This window comes from Talpa occidentalis, unplaced genomic scaffold (genome assembly GCF_014898055.3).
Source record: "Talpa occidentalis isolate TD23 unplaced genomic scaffold, MPIMG_talOcc4v2.1 talOcc4.5, whole genome shotgun sequence".
NCBI classification, from domain to species: Eukaryota; Metazoa; Chordata; class Mammalia; order Eulipotyphla; family Talpidae; genus Talpa; species Talpa occidentalis.
This window is the reverse complement of record NW_023604861.1, coordinates 27,822,465-27,839,343: the sequence shown is the minus strand read 5'-3', so window position 1 is coordinate 27,839,343 and position 16,879 is coordinate 27,822,465. Positions and strand designations below refer to the sequence as shown.

Genomic DNA, 16,879 nt, shown 5'->3' with positions numbered 1-16,879 from the left:
ATGAGGTTTTTAAGTAAAAAAGTTGATTAATTTTTTTCTATCATTTAAGTTTGTGAGAATATTGCTGTCATTTTTTTTTTTTTTAACTATCTGAAAGTATTCACTGAAGGAATGGAGTCTTTAATGTATTTAAGGGAGAGGTTTAAATTATGAATTCAATTTATTCACTAGATCAAGGGCAAGAGCTTTTCTTCTTGCTTCTGAGTTTCTCCTTAATCCTCAAGAATTACAGCATTCCATCACAGAATGCCCACAATTTTTGGAACTCTTTCTGAATCTTAGCTACCATGGTAGCAGTAGCAAAAAGGAAGAAACAAGAAACGCTGGTGTAAAGAAGCCAGTGCAGAGCCAGATCAAATAGTTTTTCAATTCAATTATAGATAAGGCATCAAATGGATATTTCACTCTCATTAAGTTAAAAGCAAAGATATCAACATTGTTCACATGAATATTCTTAACTTTATATTAATTCTCATCCCTTGCTGTTATGACTTTCTTTTTCTATTATTATTAAGTTAAACAGAATTATAATGGTGAAGAAAAACTTTTTCAACCTTGTAAAAGAGATACAATGTAAACGCTGCTAAGAAATCTGGCACAATGAATAAATGGGCTAAGTTTTATTCATTTGTGAGTGGTTTTAGTTTGTACATGTTATTGTATGTTCAATTTTCAAGGTTTAATCTTTAAACCTATTGTAATTGTATATAATATAGTTAAAACATTATGCCATCTTTGTAATATACAAATATTTTAATGTTAATATCTCACCAAGTATTTGAATTTAAAACAATTATAAAAATACTGTTTTGTTTTCTGTTAGCAATAAAGTGTACCTATGCTAAATAATATAATATTTATCTTAGAAAGGTTACTGGAATTAGAATATCGCCAGAGTTATTTTCTTGGTGAAATGTGCAAATTTATCTAATTAATATAGATTATTCAGCAATGATCTTAAAATCATTTAACATAATTTCACCTTTGTATATTGTTTTCAACTTTTTGTGAATTCCTAAGATTGGAAGTCATTTTACTAATAACATAACTTGATGTGTTAAATGAATTTTAATAATATAGATGAAAACAAGGACTAAATACATGTTCTTTTATTAATAGAGAAAAAAAAATCAAGTATAACCTTACCTTTCTAAACTAGTCTTTTTCTCTAAATACATACAAAAGTAACCCAGTCCAGTGCTACATATAGCACTCATTGAATCACCAAGGTTGATCTTGTATGACATCACTATAGATGACACAAAATGCGTGGCTGTTTTCTAGTACTAGGAGAAATCAGGCTTGCAGGTAATTCAGAGATCACAGAAATGTAAGTATGAATGTGTGTTTAAAATGTAATAACACTACTAAATATCTACATAAAATTGGTAAAAATTGCAGTTGTAACTGCTTTTAAAAATGTTTCTTCAAGTCTCCAGAGGTGGAGAGTGGGGGGTAGAGAGAAAAGAGGGCAAAGGATCCCAAAGGAGTGTGATGGGGGATTATTGGTACTTTGGTGGTGGGTGCGGTGTGGTAAAGTACATCTGAAGAGATGTGAACCTAAACCTCTAAGTCATATACAGTGCCATAAGCCAACATTACCTCAATAAAATATACTACATTAAAAAAAAAAAGTTTCTTTGTTCTTTTCAAAACCAGAAATTTGTTTTAAATCAATGGTATTTCATCAATAACAAGTAATTTAATTATAAGTAATGAATGTACTGGGAGATTAATAGTTTCCTAGCAGTAATTTAGCTCAAAGTTTAACTCATTTTTAACACAGACATTTTGATGCATTAACCTTCATAAATATGTAATATGTGTAATTTGCATGTGCTGAGATTTAAACTTAGTCTGTTATATCAACCTAATAGTTAATTTATTGACTTTGTAATTTCAGTTTCCTCCTACAGTGAGCCTGACTAAGCCTTGTTTAGAGCCTTGCTATAGAGTTTTTTTGTGTAAATCAACACAATTCTAAATGGAAAGAATTCTCAAATTTATGACCTTTATGTTGCATATAGCATTAGTCCATCTTTGGTAAATCCCAAAACAGCTGGAGTGTAGATATTTTGCTGAGATAAAATACTAAGAAACCATGATTGTCTCTGCATCAAAGTGGATAAATACAAGGAAGATGTTGCACTTGTTTTCTTCTTTGCTCTCTTGCCCCCAAGATCAAAATAAACTCAACAATGAATCTTACGATGTGGAAGAATATCTTCAGAAAGAAAATAAGGTGACCAGAGATGAGAATAAGGCTCTAAGAAAAGAAAACAAGTTCCTCTGGGAAGAAAACAAAGCTCTTCGAGAGGAAAACAAAGCCTTCCGGATGGACAACCAATTAATCCAGGAGCAGAATCAATTCCTGAGGCAGCAAAATCAGGTCCTGTGGAAGTTTAAAGCTGTGATTTTAGAAAACCTAAATCCACCGGGAGAAAATATCAATGCCTTGAACACAGAAAGAAATTCTTATTGGCTACAGGATCATGTCCTAGAAACTCAGATCGAGGGTATTAGAGAACAGAAAAAAGCCTTCCAGAAAGAGGCAAAAGCTCTTCAAGAAGAAATAAGGTCTCTCTATGAAGAGATGAAGGCTCTACAACACCAGGAGAGAGCAATCAAGATGGAGGAACAAGCCCTGATGAGAGAAGGGGTAGCTCTAGAGTTGGAGGAACAGGCTCTCTGGAAAGAGGAAGAGGCCCTTCGTGAGGAAAACAAGGCACTTAGAGAAGAAAACAATGCTCTTCAAGAGGAGGAGATAGCCCTTCTGGAAGAGGCAAAGATCCTCAAGGAGTGGAATAAGAGGCTTCAGGAAGGAAACAACCAATCAGCTGGCTGGGAAAATGCATAATAAATGGAGCAGGAATAATGTGACTTGAAGACAAACTGGAAAGCCATGAAAATCACTGACATTCCAGAAAAAATTACAAATTTTGAAGATGAAATAATATTGTTGGAGTGCGGGAGTCAAAATCTTGAAAATCTACAATGCTCAGAATTTGGCCCTAGAAACTAAATAAAGCTCTGAGAGTTAAAAAATAAGGATTATTTAGGTTTACTTATATTTCAACTATGATTGGTCATAAATGATATTTTAGAGTGTACAAAAAAGTATTTTTCATAACATATGACACTGAATAGATCAGCCAAATTTCTTTATTTTTCAGAGGCATTGGATCAATGTTGTAAGAAATTGAGTGTAGAGGAAATGTTTGTCTTAAAACTTGATCTTAGAATTATGAACAACATATTGAAACATGATGTTGCATACTTCATATCTATTTTAAAAGATTATAGAAGAATATCTTTCCTGTCTCTCTTTCTATGCTTACTCCAATGAACTAGTTGTGGAGTCCAGAAAATACATGAATTTTAAAAATATGTGGTAGTACACAATTACTGTATTCATAAACTTCCTCAGTTTTTATTTTTCCTCTCAGTAATTGTCCTTTGCTTGTTGGGATGGGTGCTATTGTATTATTTAATGGAATAATAATTGCATTCAAGAAAAAAAAAAGTGATAGAATGAAATTTTCCAAATAGGGGGTTGGAAATTGGGAAAGAAAGAAATGAATTTTTCAGAAGTGGCAATTTTTTAATGATTTATTTATGCATACAAGAACTGGGGTACAGGCCAGAGGTGTGGAGGGTGAATGGATTCACCAGAGACAGAGTGGGGAATGAGTAGGCGAATTTGACTAAAATACACTGCTGATGGGAGCAGTGGGCGAGACAGGAAAGGTCTGCTGTGCCATACTGTTTAGCTCCCTAGTCTGGGGTCGAACTTGTGCTGCAGTGGCTGTGGATAGTTTCATAGTGCTGAGCTTTAACCCCTTGCACCACCAGGAGGCCATAAAAGTATCAATTTTGACAATTGATCTAATCAATGTTATTTAAAAACAAAAACATTTCTGCAAATACTGAGTCACATGGATTCATGGGTTTGTTAGAATTGAACATGTAGTTGCAGAACTCTAGATTACACATTTCCTTTTCCTGTTGTGTTTATTGAGATAATGTTGGTTTATAAATTAAAAAATCTAGAAATACATGTTTCACACCATACCAATATCTAAGCCCCAATAATCCTTCACTGTGATCCATTGAGCCCTGTCCATTCCCAAATACCGCCCCTGCAATTCCTCCACCATCCCCTTCCTATTGCCTCAGTTGTCCAAGGATAGCTATTGATTTGGTTTTGTCTGACCCTTTCTTCTCTTTATCTGTATTCCAAATATCAGTGACACCAGCCAGAATTTACCAATCTAATTCTGACTTCACTTAACATATCTCCTCTAGTTCCATCCACACTGCCACAAATGACACCAGTTTTACCTTTTTTATAGCTAAGTAATATTCCATAGAGTGCATATGCCATGTTTTTCTAGTTGTCTCCTCTGTCCTTTTGCATTTAGGCTGTTTATACAATGTGGCTATTGCAAATAGTGTTCTAATGAACATAGGAGTGCATGTATTGCTTTGAATTAGTATTTTTTTTTTGCATTTTTTTGGTAGATACTAAGGAGTGAAATTGCTGCTACATATGGAGAACTATTATTTGTATTTTGATAAAACGTCTTACTATTTTCCAATAGGGGCTGAACCAGTCTGCATCACCACCATCAGATGTGTGAGATTTCCTTTTTTGCCACACACTCACCAACATCTGTTGCTTCTTGTCTTTTTGATATGGGCCATTCACATTTATGTGTGCTGGTATCAAATTATGGTTTTGTTTTGCATTTCCCTTAAGAAAAGTGATGATGATTGTTTTTTCTATATGCTTATTTTGTCATTGGTATATCTTTGGAGAAATGTCTGTTTAGCTTCTCTGCTCAATATTTGATGGGGTTAATTGTTTTCTTGTTAAGCTGCGTAAGTTCTTTTTGTATTTTGGACATAAGCCTTTTTTAAGATGTACAAATATTTTCTTCCTTTCAGTAGTGTGTCTTTTTTTAAAAAAAAGATTATTTATGCATATAAGAGCTGGGGTACAGGCCAGAGGTGTGGTGGATGAGAGGATTCACCAGAGACAGACTGGGGAACAGAACAGGCAGACTGAACAAAGTGCACTGCTGAGGGGAGCAGTGGGCGAGTCAGGAGAGGTCTGCTGCGCTATGTGGGTAGCTACCTGGCTGTCTGGTGATCAAACTTGTACTGAAGATGCTGCAGACAGCTTCATAGGTTGTGTCTTAACCCCTTGCACCAACAGGGAGGCCTCTCAGTAGTGTGTCTTTTTGTTTTACTGATAGTTTATTTCACTGTGCAGAAGCGTTTTAGATATAATCCTGATTGTTTTGTTTCTCTTGCCTTTGTACTTACTATTTCATAATAAATATTGAACACTTCATATAGGGTAGCAATTTTAATGAGTTTTATTGACTATAACTGAAGTCATATCTCATTCTGTTTCTTGCCTGGTATTGGTGAAAAGGAGTATAAGAAGATAGGAAGAAAACACACTTTTTTTTCTTTCCTAGGTGCAGACACATCTGCAAATTCAAGTTAGTTTTATTGAAAATGTCTAATTAGCACTTTGCTAAGCAATATGACACATTTGACTATAAAAGTTGAAGGATACATGTCTCCTCATTTTAAGGATTCTGTAGTCTATAAAGGAATATAAACAAACATAACCTCACTGTTAAGAGAGTCTTGCTGCCTGATTAACAGATTACTTACCACTGCTGCTCAGAATGTATATAGCATCATTTAAGTAAAACGATTTACTATAGGAACTGATTAAAAGCAAATTTTGTAGACATGCATTCAACTGATTTGGTACATTTGTCATTATTTATACCTTAAAAAGATGTGGAAGTAGCCTGCAGGCATGGAAAATGGTTTACTTAGTGTCTTGGGGATTTAAGGATATTCGACTCTATTACATAAACATCAATTTTGATAGGTTATTATTCCTTTCTCTGAAAATTCCTTGCTGTTTCTTGTGGGAAAAATAAGCTATTTTTTATGCTTTGGTGGTGAGTTCAGTGAGAGAAGTGCAATGGAGAGGGTATAGTTATCAATGACTCCTCTCAGTAAGAAAGCTCATTATTGCATCATAATTAAATCAGCAGCAACTCAAGTTAAACTGAAAGCATAGGACAATCCTCTTTGAATGCTAATCTGAGAATTGGCACTGCTACAAATAAATTTTGATTACTATTATAGCAAAGTCTACAAGTGAGAAATGATAAAATTAAGATGGGGTAAAATAATTTATGTTGATATCACTCACCATTATATCCATGATTTTTTTTTTTAACCTTCACAGACTAATTGAAAGTTCTACTAAAATATCTGGTTACTATCATATCTATGAAATTACTTATCAAAAACTATATATACCCATATAAGTTGGATATCATTAAGCATGTATTAAAAGTTTTGCATATGTATTTCTAAATATCAATCTTATTGAAGTTATATGTTAAATGAGGGATTCTTCTGAAAGAAAAATAGAGGTAATTTCTTCTCAATATCAGAAATTTCTAGACTTTCTCTCATGGTTTCCAGTAAAGGGACTCACTTGAAGCCAATCTGAATGCCAAATGCTCCCTGAGGGATTGCCATAGATCCTACTGGAGCAGCCTGGTACACCAGTAGGCTGCATCCTACTGGTGCAGCCTGACATCCCGAACTAGAGGGCTGCTGGAGAGAAGGCAGAACAGAATGGCCATTTGTCACCCTTTAAAAGGGAATGATTCATCTGGGCTCTCTGTGTCATCAGTTGCTGTGGATGACCACAGAGCTGCTCATAGACAGACAGTGGACCTTCACCAGGAGGGCACTTAAGTGGTGGGGTCATACCTCAACAGTGGCCGTCCTCTGCCACATACTGCCAAGTCCTGACTAGCAGCAACAGCGCTTGAGGAGTCTTTACCCTGTGGGTAAAGTCTTTACCCCAGCTCCAGAAACTTCTTTTGGAGTTCTGTCGGAATAATAGAATGCATGTTAAATTTACTGGGGAAAAAAAAACAAAAAAAAACGAAAAAAAACAAAACTTGGGAACCTGGCTCATAGTATTACTATCCGTAGTAGATTATTAGTTATTTTGTGTACTGGAGATATGTTTAGGGACTATAATAGACCCAGATAGCAATCCTGAGAAAATGATTCTTAAGGTATCTTTAAAGGGCAATCATTGCATAGTTAGGGATTCTTATTAATTTTGGTCACTGATGTTGAACTTGTTATACTATTGAGGGGATAAAGGCAAACAAAAAACACATCTGATAAGCCAAATTATTTGTTTTTCTTCTCTCTCATTATTTTGTGCTTATTTATTTGAATATCTTAGAATTAAAATGTTACAAGGCATTTACAGTTGAACAAAGACTTTTTATGTTCTGTTTCTTACATTTTTAGCATTATCTGACTTACTGGTTAATTTACCAGTTAGCATTAACTAACAATTTGCTTATAGCTATGCATTTCTTTAAATAAATTATTAAATAATTAGAAAAATATCTTGACTGATAACTGCAGTGATAATTAATGCTGTCTAAATCATTATTAATAGACTGTTTAATTTACATGAAAGTGTAAACACAGTCTGTTATTCCTAAGTGAGGAAATTTCAGAATAATGTATATTAATTTCACATTTTCAACTGAATGTACCATGACGTATATTGCTAATTTCTTACATATTCCAAGAAATTAATTCCAATATTCTATTTTTTCTCTTTTTTAATTAAAGTAACAGATTGCATTATAACATTTTATAAGCTTCACATGTTCACTGAAAATCAACATGTGTATATAATACTAGATTTAGTTAACCATGGAAATTTCACTTCTAGTTGATATCAAAACAGAAGACAGAGTCGAGAAGCAGCTCCTTTTACCTAAATCTCAACACTGGAAAAACATAGAGGAAAATGGGGAAATAACTGGAACACAGATTTCCTACCCATAGAATAGTACAGAACAGCACCTAAAGGCAGCAAACCTTCACTCAACCCTAAAGTTGGAAAGCATGTCATAAAAAAAAAAAAAAAAAACAGAACACATATTATGAAACATTATCAAATCTCACTTTTCAAAAAATAGGTAAGGCTCTGGGAGAAACAAAAAGCAATGAATTAACCAAAATTAAGAAACAAATCCTTAAATATCAAGTTTCCCAATATCTAAGAAGCTAGATTCCCTATAGTTTTTCTTAGCAATCTTACCTAAAGAGTTTTCTTAACAATCTTAAATATATATAATCATAATTTATATAGAATGTTTATTTTTGTTTTATTTAACCATTTGCTTCTTTTTTCTATGTACCACAAAATAGTGAAATCATTCAGTATCCGTTGTCCAGCTGCCTTATTCAACTAAGCATAATAACCTCTAGGTCAATCCATGTTGCTTCAAATGGTAGTATTTGATATTTTTAAAATATATAGCTGATTAGTATCCCATTGTTCATATACAACTCATCGTCTTTATTCATTTGTCAGTTGATACATTCTTAACATGTTTCCAGTTCTTGGCTATTACAAATAATTCTACGATAAACATGGGGATGCATGTATTTCTTCAAATTAGTGTTTGGTATATAATTTGGGCAAATACCCAGCAATGGAATAACTGACACTTTGGAATTTCTGTTTGTAATTTTTTGAGATATTTATTTACTGCTTTCCATAAATAGCAGCACCATTTTACATTCCCACAAAAAATATTTAAAGGTTCCCTTTTCATCACATCCTAACACTTGTTTCTGAGTGTCATTACACCTAGTCATTCCCCTACAAATAAGGTATAAGGTGAACTGTTGCTTTGATTTACATTTCCATAATAATAAAAATGATAAGCATATTTGCATGAACCTATTGATGACCACCTGTATGCTCTTTAGAGTTCTATCTAAATTATCTGCCTATCTTTCTTCCTCCTACCTCCTTCTCTCTCTTCCTCTTTCTTGATGAAGGAATACAATGGAGACGGAATGGAAAAGCAAAGCAAAAGGAAAGTAAAAAGAGGAGATAAACATAGCTATGCCTTTCTGAGCTCAGTATACCCTGGGATACAATACCTAATACTTCCCAGAGTCTCGAGTCAGGATAAGTTTCTTTGAGAAAGTAAGATTTTTGCAACCACCACATTCTATTATGTATCTTTTCCCTTCTGGATGTTTTAAATTTCTGTGTTTATTCCCTGGACATCCTCAAAAATTGTTGATACTGATAGTAGAGGAAGAAAGTCGCAGTTGGCAGGAGCTCACATCTGGGAAAGGGGAACTCATTGACCGTTTTCAGTATTTCTGCCATCGTGTTCGCTTCGGCAGCACATATACTCAGTATTTCTGCCATCAAGGAGAGTGCACGGGGGATTTAAGCTTCTGCTTACTCCAGAATATCTGTACAACATCACTGGAATTGCACTAGCATTGTGAGAAATATCCCTGACCCAGTTGTAAGGTGTAATGCTTTTAACAACTCAATGCAATTAATTTGCTGTGTTGTTTAATGCACAGCACACTCTCTTAAATACATACCCCAGCCACAGGGGTGAATTATGAAAATGAGTCTTAGGGATTCTTTACATACACATCTTTGCATCACTTTATCCTTCCTTATAAATGTTAGCTCCCTTTAATTTTCACAAACCCCTCTATGATGAGAGGATTATATATTCTAGTTTTAGAATATAAAATCACAGGTACTATCCATTGGCATTAATAAAAACTGAATTATTGTTTTGTACCATGGGATTATGTCTCTGTAAGAATGTTTTCCAAATTATCCCATGCCCTACCTTTACTGATATAGCATGTGGATCCAAGGATTCTCAGTAAATTGCTTAGGAGTTGATTTTAAATATTTTTTTCACCTTACTCATAGCTCATGAACTTACATATTAGCATTCAGCATCATACTTAAAGTTTTTAGCAAATTTGATAATATTTTGAGAATACTTTTATAGTTTATCACAATTATTGACAGGTTGGCTCATACAGACTTATTTTTCAGTCTATGTTATAATAGCCCATGTTTATTATGGTCATTATATATAATACAAATGCCATAACATTTAACAATTTATAAAGAGAGCATACATATTGTTTTGTTTCCTACGATGGACCACACAGTTATTTCCTATTAAAAGAAGCAGGTCAAATTGAAATAATTAAAATAGTTTTATTTAGAAAGCATTTAGAAATTGAAGAAATAGTGGAGAAAATATATATTTTGAATGTCATTGCAGGGTTACAAGAAAAATACTGAAAGAAGTCTATTGATAGAATTCTAGTAAGCATGGTTTAATTCCAAATCAGTCACAGTTCTGACTCAGTCAGAAAAATCTTTTTTTTTTTTTCAATCCATTTTGTGCAACTTAGTGAATGTATTAGTTAATGACCTGAAGGCAAATCTCTGACAATGTGATTTTGTGCTAATTGTGTGGAAAATATTTCTAGCTTTTAAAAAAGCTACATTCTGAGATGCTATAGGGAATTCATCTTCCCTATTTGAGCTATTCTATTCAACCTTCCTCAAGGGCACTGAGTCATATTGAATGAGTCATCTAGCATTCACATCATATTTAAAATCAAGGGAAAGTCTCAAGAGGGAAAGTTAGGGATTAAACAATTTCATTCTGTTTACGTTCATTTGCTATTAAAATAATAAGTTTCAAAATCAACTGTATTAAGATTACATATATTTTAGCATCTCATTTTCACAATGCTTTATATTAAAATGATGTATTTAGTTATAGCATAATATTTTATCTTTACTTTTGTAAAACCTGTATTTTAAATTTATATTCTTTAAAGCAATTTAATAGAATTAAAATACATTAGACATACCAAATAAATATATACTGTATAAGTATGCTTTTTAGAGGAAGACTTATGCTTAGCAGTTTTGATTTGAAAATATTAAAATGATAAATGATCAAATTGTTTATATATACATATAAGTATACATGCAATATATGCATGCATACAAATAATGTAAAGTCAGAAATTTTTGCAAGGAGATAAAGACATCTGTTGTTGACTTTATTATGATTGTAAAACTTAAAAAATATTAGATTTTAATATATTTGAATATTAATAGCAAAACATTAAAGAACATTATATATTAAATGTATACATGATTTTATTTTCTATTAACCGATTATTGTCATGTTTAACATCCCAGACAAAATGCTCAAATTTATAAATTATGATTTCTAGCATTTCCAACTGCTCTACATTTACCATCTAACAGTAATGCCCACACTACTCCACACACACACCATGGTGCCATCTGTAGTGTACTTATTGCATATCTTTTTAATATATCTAAAATATGCTGAATCATGTATTAAGTTATCTTTCAAAAATCATAAACTGAAGTGTATTTTAATTTCTTAGGTAGCATTTTCCTATCATTTATTCTATTTCTTTGCTTTTTCAATTTAACATTAGGTTTTTAGTTATATGCATGTTCCCATATTAAATATAATGTATTATATTTGATGCTTTCCATTTACCATACAAATATAAATCATGTATATATATATATATGTATGTGTGTGTGTGTGTAGATGTATAGCTCACACTTATAAATTTGCCCCACCAGTAATAGATTTATAGTTATCCACCTCTATAATCCTAAAAGCAATTAACACTGTGATGAATATTTTCATCAGATGGATACCGTGAGTATGTGGGAATATTTTAAGGGAGATGCATACTCTGATATGAGACAAATAATGGGCATGGGATATTTTCATAAAGGTTTTTACTAGACATTACCAAATATCTCCAAAATGCCTATACTAGTTTATATTCCCATCAGCAATATTTGAAGTTTCCGGTTTCCTCATAGTCTTAACATTTCATATTGTGCTACCTTTATTTTTGCCAATCTGAAAATTATAAGAGGTTATGATGTTTTCATTTTAATATTCGTTTTCACATTTATTAGTGAGACTTGCACATATTAGCTATATCTGGATATTTTAACAAAGGCACAATAACTAATAAAGAACACAGATTTTAGACCAAGAGAATTTGGTGGGCAAACCTTACCTCCATCACTTACATAGAAAAAAACCTGAACGGATAAATAATTTATCTCTGTGTACCTCAGTCTCTTTATCTGTAATAAGGATACCCATATCTACTTCATAACTGCATGAGTGTTAAATAAATTAATGCATATATACAATGCTTCATACAGTGTTCCATATGTAATGATTGCTATATGTACTATTATTTTATTCATACCCGTGATCTGTTTTTGTAATATTTCCTTTGCTTGCCAAATTGAATGATTTCCTTTATAATATAGTCAGTGCCTCTTTGCTGGTTTAACATTACATGTACCTTCCCAGTTTGTCACACAGTGATCAGTTTCACCTGCCGTGAGATTTTTAAAAGCAAAAATCCTACACTTTTAGATAAAAAATAGCAATTGTTCACACATGGTTTAGATTGAAAGTTTTACTTAAAAAATATTAATTGTGGTCATAAAAATATTTTTTTAATCCTATCTTAATTTTGCTTCTGGAATTTGAGTATTTTACACATGAAGCAATTTGGGCATTCAACTTTGCAGTCCACTTTTATTGTTCATATACTGAGCCAAATTTCCACAGATCATCTGATTACAAACGTATAGGCATACCTCATTGTATTGCACTTTTCTTTACTGTGCTTCATAAGGCACAAATAAAACAAAAATATATCTGTGATTTTCCAGTTCTCTGAGAGCAGTGATACTTTTCTGTGTGGCTGTATTGGTCAATATATGTCATTCATCATCTGATCAAACCAATAGAATGTTAAACAAAAAGAGGGAACACACATTAACCTATATACTTTGGGTAATGATATGTCAATGTAAATTCATTAATTGTAACAAATATACTACTGTCTAGGAGGGGATAAATAATGGAGGCAGGAAGTATATGAAAATGCCTATGCCTCTGCCCAAATTTTGCTGAGAACCTAAAATTGCTCTAAAAGATAGCCTATTTAAAAAAAAAAAAAGTAATAAATTGTTGACATTTATCCAAAAAAAATTTTACATTGAAGCTAAGTATTAACCTAGTCACCATGATTTATTGCATATTGACCTCCAAATAAATGCTGTGCCCTCCTGAAAGAATACAGGAAAACAAAAGCAATCTAGGGCTTGAACAATACATTTTGTTTAACACCAAGACTTTGACTTCTGCTCAGTCATGCATCTTTGAAGTCTTATAACCCAAGGACTGAAGTCTTTCTACTGGAATGTAATTTCCAATCCCATTAAAGACACTGTATTTGATTATGTGATGCAGTATGTAATGAGGAATTTTGCAACTGTTGCTACTCCTGTGTTTCATAAGCTTATAAGTAAGTTGTGAAATAAAATATAAAATGAAGTCATTAAATTTATTCTTATTAGCAACATACTGATTTGAGTGAGCTAGTCCATTATTGTTGAAATATGTTCATAAATTTTTTGATAATGAAATAATTTTGCAGATTGGGGGAGCACCTTCATTTGACCGTAAACTACAAGTTTTAATTATCCATTAGATTAAGGAATTTCTTGCTTTTCTCGATTTTCCTTTACCTCACTTTGAAAAAATATATTCCAAACTGTTCACTTTTTCTTTATTTTGAAAACTTCTAAAATTAGTGATTATTTATTGAAATATAGTGACATGGTAAAGTCTATGAAATTGAGATTTTGAGAGGTTGTATATTTTATATTTTCATTTATGTGTGTTATTCTCTGAAGATTTCTTTCTTCTGCAAATGTTAACATTTTATGTTAAGAAGTGCATTTATATTATATTTGTTTCCAAATTTATAGAAATAAGTTAGAAATTATTAATTAGTTCTTTAAAAATAAAATCTCTGCAGTTGTTTGTATTTGAAACACCAGAATCTTACTATTACTTTACTTTCACCTATCTTTCCTTAAAGAGAAAACTTGTCAAAGGGTTCCAGAAAAATATCATGTTATTGAGAATGAAAATATGAAATTTCACTTAATTTCCATGATAAAGTAAAATGAGATAGATTTTCTAATCTTAGCAATGCATGATCATAAATGTCTTCAGGTATAGGGATAATTTTAGATACAGATTGAGAGAGATTATCACACAGCTAAACAATGTGTTTTTTTTTTTTGTAGTAGCATCATTGGTAATTGGCCCTTCAATTTAGAAGCATAAATATGTGATACATTCATAAAGTTCATTAAAATAACAGTAATTGTACTATAAAATAAGCAAAATATATAGCTGGAATTTAGAACAGATAACAGTAGTGGTCTTATTTTTTCACATTTTGTAGAAATTAGTAACAGAATAGTCCATCATAAAATTATGCAGCAATTTTAGTCTGAGGGACATTGAAGTGTCAGTATTAGAAGGAAGAGGAATTATTAGTAAAACATTTTGTTCCATGAACTGTTATATAGGAATTTCAAACAAGATTTTCTTGTATAAACTCAGAAAACTAATTTACATTTTTGATGTAGGTTTATAGATTAATGTGATTATGGGAAAATATTTGCAATCCTTGGAGGTATAACATATGAATGCATCATATAATATATAAATAGGTAGAAAATTAGAATGTAAACTAAAGCAAATATCTGGCTAGTGACTTGGAAAGAAGTCCATAGCCCCAATGCAATAAAAGCTACACAGTATAATTTGAGGATATGTTATATCTACAAGAACTAATGTAACGGTGACAAATGATAGAAAATGAAGGTGAAACAAAGGGTAAGATGTATAATGCCAAGCACTGTAGAAAATTATGACAGAATAAAGGAGATAGGAAAAAATGATTGTTAGAGCTGAAAGCAAATCTATCCCACTTAAGCAAAAGGTAAACCTGCTTTACCTCAATTAATATAATTTGGAAAAAATAGTGACTTTCCTTAGATAACAGCACTGGAATCTATGTTGGATTCCTATTTTACAGTTGCAGGATTTAATTCTAGACCTCTGTTAGGAGAGACTTTTCATGTCTACTTCACAGATAAGTTGTGTTATTGATGTTGTATGTTCCATTAACTCTCCTGGATAGAATATGGTAGCAAAAAAGAAAGCAGATCTCTAGGGAGGAACAGCAGACAGTGGGACAGATAAAAATAGTCTGCTATAAGTCTGACTATACTCTTTTATCTGGCATCATTGCCAACCTCACTCATCTTCTGTTTCCTTGAGTTTTAGCTGCCTGAGGCTTGAAAGTCATTTGTCTCAGGCACCATTGTCCCCAATGAAGCAGGAAAAAAAAAAAAAATCCTGGATACTGCTCTCCCTGGATGCTGTTCGTCCTCAAAGTGTCATATGCTAAGTCACTTGTCACTGCTGCCAAATCACCCTTTCGTGTGCAATGCTCCAACTCAATGAAAATAAGTGTTCATTTCTACCCTTTGGCCTATTTTTGGAATTTGTACTCGTCCTGTTAATTTAAAGTTTGTGAATCACCTTAAAATCCTTGAAGTTGACACATACATTGTAAAAATAGAAACTATATACCAAGGAGTTTTTAACAAATACTTTAGATAGTTGGTAATCTCTGGAGGACACATATCAATGACGAGGTTGGCCCAGAAAATACACAGGAATCATGCCAAAGACCTCCAGAAATTAATTTGGGTTCCTAAATCAAATAATGAAATCCTTCATATAAAATTTAAGGCCTAATTGCAATTACATTTTTGTTAATAAAAGTAAACTTTATTGCATCAAGCAATAAATATATGGAAACAGTTTAAGTCATTTTCTTCCTGATCTTTAGATGACTTTTAGAAAGACAGACCTGAAGTCTAATGTGTGAGATGACAGTACGCAAATATTATTTTTTGAGTTGTGTTGATTTTTTTCATACTACTTTATGTTTAGTTTGTATCGATATTCCCCATTTTACATTATTTTAAAATTCTATTTTGTATTGTTAGCTTGACAATTATTAGGTATTATTTACCAAGTAACTAGGGTTATTAAAGTGTAATAATAACTTTTATATTTTTTTATTTCATAAACAAGGAAGTTCACATAATGGCCATATAACTTCATAAAATATTTTTTAAATGATGATCCTGAAGTTTCTTCATAGAGAAGGACATAGTTTTATGTAGCCATATTAAGATGTGATATATGATCAAGAAAATCTCTAATTTTAGTTTTCATATATCAAAAACTTTCTTAGATATTTCTAATATAATACCTGATCATTAGCAACTATTAGTAAATGAAAATTAACTGTAAAATTCCCAATACAGTTCAATTTGACTTAGAAGGTAATGCTGTCATTTTCCATTTACTTGTGATATAAAGTACTTCTACTAAAATAATTAAAATGTGTCAAGTAATGTGGCATATTAATGGAAAACTACAATATGGTTTTAGTAATCAATTATTGATAACATTCAGTTTTTCTTCTTTAAAACTTCACACTTCAGGTTATTTGAGATTAGGGAAGACATATTAACACTGCATCTAGCTGCCACTGTTGAGTTGGCATCTTAATTCTGTCAATGGAATCAATGGTTCTATCACTGAATGTATTTTTACTCTAAAAGAGTAGATAGTGAATATAATGATCACTCCTAAAAATACCAAGAATAACACTATAATATATTTAGGTGCTCTGATTTCTTTTATCATGCATGCCAACATTTATATGAGATAATCAATATGATTGAAATTGTCCCATTTGTGGTCTTTATATTGCTTTTTGGTGTGAAGCACTACTTGGAGAGGCAGGAGAATATTTGGCATGGATGGGATGACTAGCATTTTCCTCTTCCTTATTTGTGTCCCAACTCTTATTACTGGAGGGGAGGGTAGAGGAGGTTTGGGGATGCTGAGTGCATTTGGGTGACAAAGACCTTATATTTATACTAATATGTTGATTATTCTCTCAAAGGTAC

General features: G+C 32.2%; 1 protein-coding gene across 1 annotated transcript; it reads left to right on the top strand.

Moving 5' to 3' along the window:
• Positions 1-1,252: 1,252 nt before the first annotated feature.
• On the top strand, positions 1,253-3,065 carry LOC119259610 (coiled-coil domain-containing protein 70-like). The gene is made up of 2 exons (XM_037528596.2): positions 1,253-1,330; positions 1,904-3,065. Exon 2 carries the CDS (start codon positions 2,102-2,104, stop codon positions 2,855-2,857), a length of 756 nt encoding a protein of 251 aa, XP_037384493.1. The 5' UTR covers positions 1,253-1,330; positions 1,904-2,101; the 3' UTR covers positions 2,858-3,065.
• Positions 3,066-16,879: the final 13,814 nt, after the last annotated feature.

Bases quoted from the DNA above. Each gene is read 5' to 3' on its own strand.
- LOC119259610 (XM_037528596.2), top strand. From the start codon at position 2,102: ATGATTGTCTCTGCATCAAAGTGGATAAATACAAGGAAGATGTTGCAC.